The sequence below is a fragment of the Eleutherodactylus coqui genome, chromosome 7 (assembly GCF_035609145.1).
Source record: "Eleutherodactylus coqui strain aEleCoq1 chromosome 7, aEleCoq1.hap1, whole genome shotgun sequence".
NCBI lineage: Eukaryota > Metazoa > Chordata > Amphibia > Anura > Eleutherodactylidae > Eleutherodactylus > Eleutherodactylus coqui.
In genome coordinates, this window is record NC_089843.1 from 59,143,857 (window position 1) to 59,155,990 (window position 12,134).

The 12,134-nt window shown below is 42.3% G+C and overlaps 1 protein-coding gene across 2 annotated transcripts in view; it reads right to left on the reverse strand.

The window, feature by feature from the left end:
• Positions 1–12,134, reverse strand: part of SPATA18 (spermatogenesis associated 18) — a 35,799-nt gene that overhangs the window by 10,535 nt on the left and 13,130 nt on the right. For both annotated transcript variants that reach the window (XM_066573090.1, XM_066573089.1), the window contains exons 4-11: positions 10,637–10,755; positions 8,806–8,901; positions 7,067–7,195; positions 4,161–4,416; positions 3,893–4,051; positions 3,253–3,428; positions 1,924–2,047; positions 1,175–1,249 (exon numbers count right to left, since the gene is read on the reverse strand). In XM_066573090.1, coding sequence (XP_066429187.1) covers positions 1,175–1,249; positions 1,924–2,047; positions 3,253–3,428; positions 3,893–4,051; positions 4,161–4,416; positions 7,067–7,195; positions 8,806–8,901; positions 10,637–10,755 — 1,134 coding nt within the window. The remainder of the gene's footprint in view (positions 1–1,174; positions 1,250–1,923; positions 2,048–3,252; positions 3,429–3,892; positions 4,052–4,160; positions 4,417–7,066; positions 7,196–8,805; positions 8,902–10,636; positions 10,756–12,134) is intronic.

Genomic DNA, 12,134 nt, shown 5'->3' on the forward strand with positions numbered 1-12,134 from the left:
CAGTGTATTCCTCACCCACGTGAGCTTGTTTCATCTAACGGATGAGGCTGCCTAAAGAATACCCCATGTGGTCGATAGATCCAATATCATGCCATTAAACGCAGTGCTGGATGTTACCATTTCTGTGAATGTAGTCAGAGTAGTGTCTCAACTGATGAAGGGCAAATACCGTGAAACAGCTGTCTGTACATGGAGTCTGGCTTGGCTTTTAATTCCAAGTCATTGTTACAAGGCTTGTATAAAGAGTCTAACTTTGGCTTGAAGGAATGCTGCCTTCCAATAGGTGGCACTGTGGAGGTATTACTTCATCTCCCTTATTTGCATATAACCCAAATTCAAATATTCTTCTTACCCATGAGTAGCTGTAATCCTGCCATTGGAGACTTTGAAAAAACTTTTTAAGTGAACCGAGAGCACCTTTAAAGGTGCACACGACTGTAATGGCAAGTTACGTCAGAGAGACTTGGGCACAACTCGCATTAGACAGCACATGGACAGAATGAGTGGGCCATGGTTCCACATGAAATAACGTCTGTGTATAGCCTCTTAGGCTGGGTTCACACAGAGCGGATTTGCCGCAGAAATTCTGCGTGGAATTTCGCCGCGGCAAATCCCCCTGTGGCCGCTAATCTCGGGATTAGCCAGCCATGTGGACGAGATTTCTCAGAAATCTCGCCCACACGGGACGGCCAATCCGCTGCGGTAAGTCAGGCAGGCTTTCAAATATGTAGCATGTCTAATTATTTTTTCTTTCCGCTGCGGCCGCGCTCTCCTCTATGGGAGCGCCGGCCGCAGCGGAAGAGCGAGCGGCCAGGCTGCTTCAAAGCCGCCGCGGGTTTTTCCGCGGCGGTTCTCCCGGCGGAAATCTCGCGGTTTTTGCTGCGGCCAAACCGCGAGATTTCCGACGGGAATCCGCCCCGTGTGAACCCAGCCTTAGACTTTAAGTGGCCATGTGCTGCATAAACATGCAAGACAAAAATACAGTGAAAACTGACATGAAAAAAGTGTTTTTTTCAGCAAACTATGTGCGTGAAACTACCCTAAAGGTTGATCGTAGTTAGGCTGCTTATCCTTAGTAAGCCAATTGTGTCACATGACTGATGGTGCATTTTTGTCCTGTAATAAAGTGTATATCTTGCAGGAAGCATAGTTATGTGTAAGCTTGGGTACTTACCAATGTCTGGCCGGGGCTGAGTGATCGAGAACGTATAGGACTGCTGCTTCTACTTCTGCTCTTGCGGGCGTTCCACTAAAAATAAAATTATGCAATAAAGTGTAATGTTCCATATTTCACATAGTTGTACATATGGATCTTCAACTCTTCTGTGCATGTGTATGTATATACAGTCCTACATTTTTTACATTTTAGATAATTTATCTAACAGTGGATTGATGTACACCCAGGTCTTTAGCAATGGTTTTGTAGCATTTTCCATCCATATGTGTCTCTATAACATGTCTTCTGAAAGTTGTTTGCATTGAAGCATGCCTTACACTAAGCAATCTTTCTTGAAAAGAACAGACTTAACAGTAACCAGGCTTAGTGTGCCTTTATGTAATGGGCAAAGCACCTGTGAATCCACACTTCCAATTTTATCTCCTTAACTGAAACACCTTTTGTCAAATAACTCTTGGAGAAATCATTAACACTGAGGTTTGCTTACTTTTCTCAATGTGCTCAATAAAAGACATGAACAGTACAACGGTTTGTGTGTTATTAGTTACATTAGGTTTGCTATAATTGTGACTTATAACAATCAGACCACATTTTGTTAGCGGTCAATGCAGAATCCAGGTAATGCCAAAGGGTTCACTTACTTTTTCTAACAAACGTATAAAGAGCACAATAGCTATAAAACCATTGCTATTTAAAGGTATGGAAGCTGAGTGTGAAAAATGATATTGAATACGACTTCAACTTACCAGTGCACCTCTCTTTGTCACAGCTTCTCCCTTCATAACGATGGTATCGTTTTCCATCAGAACCGGCCATACGTGGTAAAGCACCAATGGAGCACTCAGCTCAGAGTCATATGTACGACGATATCTAAATGCAAACACATTGCGTTATACACTGCTCGGTAGGGGCGGCGCTATAGGGGGTGTAGAGATTGATGTTGCAAATGAGCTCTGGAGCCCGAAGGGGTCCAAAGGTCATTGTGCCATGAAATAAGACACTTGTAATATAAATGGCACATGGTGGGTGGGCGGCTCTGGTAGGGCACAAGAGCTTTCAGTTAAGCACAACATGTACGGTGCTATCTGAACTACAAAAGCTGATATCTGCCCTGTAGTTTCCTAAAGTGGTTGTCTCATGAAGACCCTTGTATGTCATACTGCTTGGGAGCCCCTTCTATGAAACACGATGGCAAGCATCTCTATAAGGCTGCTTTCAAACAAGGGTATTTTTAATCCGTATTTGCGCCCTCTTTTGCAGACCATAATATGGAGCTAATGAAAATCTACAAATCAATTTACATGGGTGTATTTGTCACAGCAGTGTTTTTAAAACGCAGTATGCGCTACCTTTGTCCATTTTTGATGAAAAATACACCCATTATGGAAAGTGATTAAAGTATGGATGCACCCATACTAATATTACATTAGTATTTGGCTCCATATTTGAATTCATTTCTATTATTTTCTATTAGGCAAAAAAAAGAACTGTATTTGCCCAGTAGAAAATTATTTCAAAAACTTCCCCTGAGTCTCTTCTTCCCTTTTGCCTCTCTCCAATGACTAACTTTTTCTCCCCGCCCTTCTACTTCTCCGCCCAATCTGCAACCTAAACTCTCTCCAGCTCCACCCCTTAACCAATCCGGAATCAGCTAGAGAGTGACAAACCGAAACCCTGAGTGGGTTAGTGAAGAAGACACACCTACAAACACCAGACAACAATCTACTAACACATACAGTCAGTCCACATAAAACAAGACACACCCATAGACAAGAACACAAGAGGAAAATATTAGTCACCCAAGTGCTGTGGGCGCCCATAATTCGGGCCACTACAACAGCAGGAAATGTGTTTGACTGTTCCATTGAAAACAATGGGCGATGCGTTCCATGGGATGCAAAAAAATAGGACATGCGGTGATTTTTAATCTCTCAGCACCGCTCAAAAAGAATGCATATTCACGTTTTGTGCATCTCACAGCGCACAATACTCAGGTGAGATTTGCGCCTGAGTGATGGGAGCCTTAGGCAAGTATTTTTACAAAGCCGTATTTCACTGATTAGACTTTTACTTACTTGGTTTCACTAAACAGTTCTCCATCAACGGCGAATGTAATGTCTAAGGGGGTCTCAAGGGTTTGCATGGCAAATGCAACACGACACACCTCCCGGATAAAGCTACTGATCAGAATGAAGTCCACTTCAGCTGGGAATGAGATTTTAGGATTGACATTCATGGCACTGATCACCTCCTGAAAGAAAATGTAAAATATTAAATTCTTATTTTCTTAATATTTACTTCAGAAATTAAACTTGCATTATACTAACATTGTTGCTTAAAGGGGTATTCTTAAAATTGACTTTTATCCATAGTAAAGGTGATAAAAGTCTGATCAGTGGGGATCTCACCAATTCCGAGAACATTGGTCCTGTGTCCCCCTCACTGCAGGCTTAAGAGGACCTACAGCAGTGAGGAGAAGAATGAACGAAGTGGTGGCCAAGTTTATTCCATGGACTGGGCATTGGCAGAAGAGGAGCGGCATGGGAATCGGAGGAAGTAAGTAAAGTTTTTTTACATTTTCCCACCACTACGACGTTATTTACCAAGATTTTTCTCCCTTGATAACCCTTTTAATCATTTGGAACTAGGCAATTAATCAGGCAGAAGCAATTGGCCAAAATATATGCAATATTGTTTTTAAAGGGAAAGTCCTACATTAACACTGGACTGGACATCGTAGAGATCCAGATTGCGGACAATGTAGTCAATCACAGCATCCTCCAGGGATTCTGGTCCCAGATGAGATGGAGACAACGACTTTCGTACTCGGAGTTTAAATTGTCTGAATGCCATCTTGGCAGCATGGAAAGATTCCTGCATACAACAGAAATAGACAAAATGTTGTAGAATTAGATTTTTTTTTAAATCATGGCATTAATGCTATCAGAAATCCTTCTTAAGTTCTAACTAAATTATCACTTACCACAGTAGCAATAAAAATGATCCTCTGCACCATCTCTAGGTCTTCAATGTAACGTCTCATTAGGTTTTGGGCATCTAGACGATCGTTGGCATAGATGTCATTAAAACGAGATATTAACCGACTATGCCTGGAGGAGTTGGTGAGTTGGGCAGCTGTAGGTGACTCGCTTCTGATAAATGGACTGCTTGATCTACTAGAGTGACGAATTGGGCTAGGAGAGTGGCGGATCGGACTAGGAGAGCGGCTTCTAGAAAGTCTGCAACATGAAAATATGAACAGATCAGCATTTAAAGGAGTTTTCTGAGAGCAAAAGAAAAAGTTTCTAGGCGGGAAATGGGCAAAAATAAAAAAAATAAATCATACTCCCCCGTTAAATGGCCAGTTTGGGAATTTCAGGTAGTTCTCTATGCATGTGCTGCCACTGAAAAATGGCAGGTTTCTCCAAAACTACTGCACAGATCCACATAGCAGTAGTTTGCTGCCCTTGGAGAGACAGAGTCTCTTTAAACTGCCATTTTCTGTTGAACTTGGTTTAAGCAAAAATTTTGCACCAACACTTTTTGATCAAAGATTAGCAAAACCAAGTTCAAGTGATCTGTACTCAAAGGTTCACTCCAGAAGAAACGTATCGTGCACAGTGATTGGTCACTGTATTCAGGTGATCTTCCCAGAATTCATAGCGATAATAAAAACATGGTTGCTAGCAGCAAATGTGGGTGCAACTTTACCACCCAGGAAAACCCCATTAGGCCACTAACCTAGTCTTCCATCTTGGATTTTGGCTGCTGAACTAAGTTCAACTAGTTTGATCTGCTGAAATAGGGGGAACAAACTGAACCTAGATTTGAACCAAGATCTCGGGCTAAACTGTGTTAGTGCAACATTTTTCTACTTGGTCTACATCAACTCTTGTTGATCTCAGATCAAAACTTTGGTGCAATCGGTCCTTAGTCTACTTCCACGTTTCTCAGAGGCACAACCCTAAGGGTGGGTTCACACGAGCGTGTTTTGGTGCGTGCATACGCATGCACAAAAACACGCTTGTATTTACAACAATGCATTCCCTATGGTGTGTGCACATGTCCATGTTTTACAGGTACGTGCCTGCAAAGATAGGACATGCGTGCACCATAAGGAATGCACGCATTGTTTTCCACGGAGCTGCGGCTGCTGCCAGCGGCTCCATTGAAAACAATGGTCTGCTGGCTCCCTGTATTCTTTTTCAGGGAAGGGCTTTACATATAAGCCCTTCCCTGAAAAAGAAAGATTTTAGTGTGAAAAAAAAAATTGCAGGCTTATGAAGCCCTTCCCTGAAAAGCCATAGACGGGATGCCGGCAGCAGGATTCTCTACCACAGCTGTCATGTGTGACAGCTGCGGTGGAGAATTGAAGAATTCCCTTTGCTGCATCTGCCACAGATGTGGCAGATGTAGCAGCAGGGAATTCTTTTAACTAGCGGGGGTGAAGGAAACATCTGCCGCATACGGCAGATGTGTTCTTCATGCCCGCAGGGGTCACAGCAGTGGCGGAGGCGTAAGTTTTTTTTTTGTTTTTGTTTTGCACTAAAATGTTTCTTTTTCAGGGAAGGGCTTATATGTAAAGCCCTTCCCTGAAAAAGAATGCAGGGGTGCTGGCAGATCATTGTTTTCAATGGAGCCGCCGGCAGCAGCCACGGCTCCATTGACAACAAGCACGCAGCTGTGTTCATGTGTGTTTTTGCTCGTACCTAGGTGCGGATGTATGTACGCACCTAAGTACGCACCAAAACACGCTCATGTGAACCCACCCTAAGTTCTTGAATATTGTATTTTTGGGGTTAAACACAGGCGTATTTTGTCTGTGTATTATGTATGTATTTTCGACATGTGTAACACGCAGTGCTAAAAGCCCATTTATTTACATTGGGCCATTCAGACCTGCGTTTTTCACATGCCTATTTTGCACACGTGATATAAACCAGCATGTCCTATTTTGGTTCGTATTACAGCCGTAATATGCCAATTATAGTCTCTGGGTCTTAAATTACGCAGTAAATAGACGTTATTTACTTCGCACTGTGTATTACACATGTAAGACATACATAAGCAAAAAGTCATAACATTTTTTAAATGGATGCCTTACAGGGGCATCTGTCGCCCTTAGGCTATAATGGCATTTGTTTAATGGGTATATTATGAAAACTTATTAAAAAGCTCATGACATTTCCATTAAATGGATACCCTTATAGTCTACTGGTGACGGATGCCACTGTTTAAGCCCTTTTCACAGGGCAACGATTGGGTATGAATATTTATGCACTATCGGCCTGTGTGAATATGCTCATACTCAGCAGATACAGGAGCATAAGTTTGTTTCATAGCTGATCGGATCATTTATAAACAAGGGGTGTGCTGTTGCCAAATGCTATCTGTATGGGGACGAACGATTGTATTAATGATCATTCACCCCCATACTAGTGATCCTCTGTAAATAGCAGTAACAAGTGCTGATCGATCGTTAATTGTGTAGGCATCCGTTACAGCCTCTGTATAAGCAGCCCTCTGTCCCAGGACCGGAGGGGGCTGTATGTTGCCTGCAGATGTTCTTCTCTGCAGTCCCTACAAGTCACCATCCAACATGGCCAACGCAATCATCAGACAATTAATCCTGAGAAAGCATTGCTATTTAGTTAGGGCCTTAGGCCCAATGTTCACGGGCGAGTTGGATTCAAGGAATCCACGTGGACCACCCACGCGGATGATCCGCAAATCAAGCAGCCCATTGGGATGCATGGGCATGCGAATTTGTCCTGAAACTGGAGGGTCGCTTTTACGTATAAGTCAGGTGTTTGCCCATCCCATATGTTAAATGGAGGTTAAAACATAAGAACAGGACCAAACCTGAATATTTTGTCATATTTTACCTACCTTCCGTGTAGTATGCTCTTCTCGGCTGATAAAATAGAGATCTCGTCTTTCAGCAGCCGTATCTGACGCTGATAATCCTCCAGTGATTCTAGTTTCCTCAGTTCTAGTTTTTCCTGAGTTGTCCTCAAACTTTATTTATCAAAGGGAACACAAAAATCTCATATTTTATGGTGAATTCATGTAAAACATTAAATGGGAGGACAAAAATGAGACAAAACTTGGCAGAACCGACAGATTTAGGCAAGACCGTACAACACTTCCCCAACAGCTGAAGGCTTTGGTATACTGCATGTTAATGAGCCAGAAAGTTTGTTCACACTAGAAATAAGTCCCCGCCAGACGGGTTTAGCGATGGCTGATGTCCATTTGCCCGTTGAAATAAAAATTTGGTTGTGAAAGCGTACATAGCTGCTGACTATTCAATATTTCGGACGTTCAATCTAATAGGAAATGTCACCCAAAATATGCAATTCCTTTAATTAATTTACCTGTACTTTAAAGGGTTATTCCCATTTTGGCTCCTGGCTCACCTAATTGTGCTCTGCGCTGTATAGAGGCTGTCTGAAGTGGTCGGGTTTTATGGAAATAGATCTAGACTATTTCTATTACTCCCATAGAAGTAAATGGGAGTTAGGCGGTGCAGCACAGCGAGCTCTGGCGTTTCTTCTGAGATGCGGAAACAGCATAGCTCGCTGTGTTATGCTGCTCACATTTACTTCTACAGGAGTTATGAAAACCGTGTAAAACAGTACATTTGGCAGCTTCCATCTCTGGCAGCCTGGTTGCATCAGAAAAGAGCTAGGGGCGAGCTAGGACAGGATCAGGGGGCATCAGCTCTTGAGACTGGTGCGGGTCTCAGAGGTTAGATCTGCATTTAGCAAACATTTATAGCATAAGCTGTGGAAAAAGTGTCTGAAATTGGAATAACCCTTTAACCCCTTCAGTGGCAGGTTTATTATTACCATGTCATACCTCACAGGGCAGGTTTTTTAAATGAGTCGAGAATGCAATTTAATCTCGCAAGTATTTGAAAGTACTGTATTATTTTGACAAGGAAATCTCTGGGGCTTGCTGCACTGACTATGCAGTAAAAACCCCACAAGATTTGAGATGACAGCTCAGTGCTCTGCACATTTCAGCACTAGAGCTGTCCACGGAAATCTTCCGGGTTTAACTGCATGGTCAGTGCAGCAAGCCCTGGAGATTTTCTGGGCGTGCCACTAAAGGGGTTAAAGGAAGTCTGTCACAAACTTTTTTGGGGTATACACTGTTAAATGTCTGATGGTATAAGGAACCTGTTGTTACCTTCATTGTGTTTCACTGCAGCTTTAATCTCCAGATATAGGTCTTTATTTTTGCTGTGCTTTATGCAAATGAGCGGTGAACCGCCCAGAGTTTAAAAACCGTGCCAATTCCAACCCGCTGGAGATGTCATGCGCTCCACTATTACTGCGCATGCGCCGCAATGAGTGAGCAAGCTCATGCGAAGTGACTCCTTCTTGGTTGGACTAACAGCGCATGCATCTGTCTGTTCACTCAGCGTATGTATTTTTAGAGCTGTGGTCATGAAGTGAAGTTTCAATGGGTAGAGGGCCCAAGCTGAACTTTAGACCAGGGTCCATAAGCCCTTAGCCATGCCTCTGTCTATCCACGTGTTATAGAGGCTCCACCCAAAAGAACATTAGAAGCTAAACATGTTAAAACATTATAACATTGATACAAGGTGATGCCCCCCTTACTCTGATCTTAGCTGCAGTATCTCATCCTCTGTGGCTAGGAGGGTAGTCGCTGATTGGGTTTTAGTTTCCTCGAGTTCAATTTGAGCTTCCAGAAGACTGTAAGAAGAAGAACAAATACCCTTGAGTGAATATTCACTATTGAATACCATTATTATTTATTTTTTTATCTAGATAAATACAAAAAGTTGCACTGATTAATTTCTTATATCTTTACAGCGGTCTGACCTCTGGGCTGGTTCATATTATTTTTCCTCTTATGTCCATGTGTCCCATCATAGCATGAAATAGGGATGGAACATCTGAACGTACGCTATCTCTACCATTGTACAAATCTGATGAAATAGAAACCAATGGGTCTCCATTTCATAAGGTTTCAGTTTGCTTCTGGCATTCTGTAACGGTAAGAATAATGTGGCCCAGCACATTTCAAGAGCCTGGCTATGTAAAAAATTAAGCCCCACTGACCTCAACATGGACAAGGTACTATGCTTTATAGCACAGGTGTCAAACACAAGGCCCGCGGGCCGAATCCGGCCCGCTGCCTCATTTTCTGTGGCCCGCCGGCTGTGCAGTAAGTTCCCTCACCTCCGTGCTGCTGTCAGTAGGCGATCTTCTATCGGCTTGTACTGTCTAGTAATAGAGGAGTGCCGATAGCAGACTGACAACGGCCGCGGAGGAGGGAAGAAGACTGCAGAGAACATGATCTCTGCAGCAAGGAGAGCGGCACTGAGGAGGAGCAGCTGCAGAGGGAGAGCCTGGTCAGCCCTGACCTCCTCTCACCGGCCCTTCCTCTGTTCATGGCTGCAGGCCTGGGACACATCAGGGCCCCAAGAAGGACTGAGAGCAGCCAATACACCTGCCAGTGGGACCATATTGGATGCAGGTAAGTATAAAAATGTGTATAAAAATGCAGAAGTATCCGTGCGTGTATATATATATATATATATATATATATATATATATATATATATATATATATATATATATATATATATATATATACATATATATAATATGTCTGTGTGTCTGTATGCATGTGTGCGTGATAGTGTGCATCGAGCCTCATGTGGCGCAGAGTGTAAGCTCTCGCCTACGACCTGAAGGTTGCAAGTTGCAAGTTCGATCCCCACATGCGTCAGGTAGCCGGCTCAAGGTTGACTCAGCCTTCCATCCTTCCGAGGTCGGTAAAATGAGAACCCAGCTTGGTGGGGGGTAATAAGTAATAATTACCTGAAAGCGCTGCGGAATAAGTTGGCGCTATACAAATACCAAGATTTATTTATTTATTTATCTGTGTTATATGTGTGCGTGATAGTGTGCGCCTGTGTTATATGTGTGCATGATAGTGTGCGCCTGTGTTATATGTGTGCGTGATAGTGTGCATCTGTGTTATATGTGTGCACCTGTGTTATATGTGTGCGTCATAGTGTGCGTCTGTGTTATATGTGTGCGTGATAGTGTGCGTCTGTGTTATATGTGTGTGTCTGTGTTATATGTGTGCGTGATAGTGTGCGTCTGTGTTATATATATATATATATATATATAAATTTATACATTAGTGTGCGCCACTGGCCACTATGGGGGACCTTATTGCCAATCGGGCCGCTGTGTGGTTCAGTTTTATTATACAATCTTACAATTAGAATCGGCCCTTTGAAGGCAACCATAAGGCTGATGTGGCCCTTGGTGAATATGAGTTTGACACCCCTGCTTTATAGTATCCAATATAGCCACCAAATGCAAAGTGTGTTATCTCATGCAAATGCACTTGTATGAAGTGTAAACGTCTTCTATCTATAACAAAATACACACTTGCACACTGTTAACTTACTCTTGTCTCACGTCTTTCAGTTCCACACGTGTAGACGCCAACTGAGCCTCCAGCTTGTGCAGCTCTTTATCATGGGAGGATGACAATTCCCTCATTCGTTTATCCTTCTCCAAAGATTCCTGAAATGTAAAGTCACTTCATTGCTCTCCCCACCAAATTTATTTAAAGGAATTATCCAAAATTTTTTAACCCTGACCATAGTTATGGAAAAACATGAAAAGTTATACTTGCCTCACCTAATTCCCTGCTGCTTCTGTTCTGCTAAACCATAATTATGACTGCATGCTGTGTGTTTTATATCAAATATGACCATACTTTTTAATGGGTTTTCTGAGACTTTACTATTGATGACCTATCTTGAGGATAGTTGATTGGAGGGGGTGCGCCACTGAGGATCCCCACCGATCAACTAATATTGGGTCAGCTGTGATTGAGAACAGAGCTGGAAACAGACAGCTCTGTCCGTAGTGCAGCTGCCCAGTATGATAAAACAGGTACAGTTTCCATTTAATTCAATGCACTGGGCCGCTGTACTACAGACTGAGATTTCTGATTCTTGCTATGTCCACAATGACAGCAGGCCTGGCAAACAGCTAATTGCGTGGCAGACCCCATCGATCAACTACTGATGATTTATCCTGGGGTCAGGTCTTCAATAGTAATGTCCTGGACAACCCCTTTAAATAACAATACTTATATATAGTACATAGGTACAGAAAATGTTACATAATTGGAGTGGTTCCTGAACCATGACGAGAGCTGATGTAACACCAGAATGTTAGGCTGAGACATTGCGCTTTCTAATAAAACACATAAGCCTACATTTAATATTCACTTTACACCTAATTTGGGGGATACTACACAAGTGAAAAAGTTCCATCTATAATTTATTTTCAAAATTTGTGTCAAATTTGCAAGATTTGTTTTCTCTCTCCAAGAAAAGTACACAGTTGAGAAAAGGGGGAAATGTTCAATTTGTAAATATATTTTTAGACTCTTATTAAAGACAAAGGTTAAAAAAATATTAAAGGCTTAAGGCATAAATATAGGAAAAGTTATAAATATATCAGGGAACAGTACAGAGATCTCTCCCATAATCTGTTTATACCCAGGACTGTGATAGTAACGGCATCCTCTACGACTAGAGGAAAGAAGGGTTCTTTACTGTAAGAGCAGTGAGACTGTGGAACTCTCTGCCTGAGGAAACGGTGATAGCAAATTCAATAAAAGAGTTCAGGAGGGGCTGGATGTCTTCCTTGAGCGATACAATATTATATGTTATAATCATTAATAACTTTAAGGGTTGTTGATCCAGGGAATATTCTGATTCCCAGATTGGAGTCGGGAAGAATTTTTTTTTTCCCAAATAAGGAAAATTGACTTCTACCTCATTGTTTTTTTTGCCTTCCTCTGGATCAACATTGGGGGGTAATAAGCTGAACTGGATGGACATATGTCTTTTTTCAGCCTTATATGCAGAATGTACTACTGCTCATAT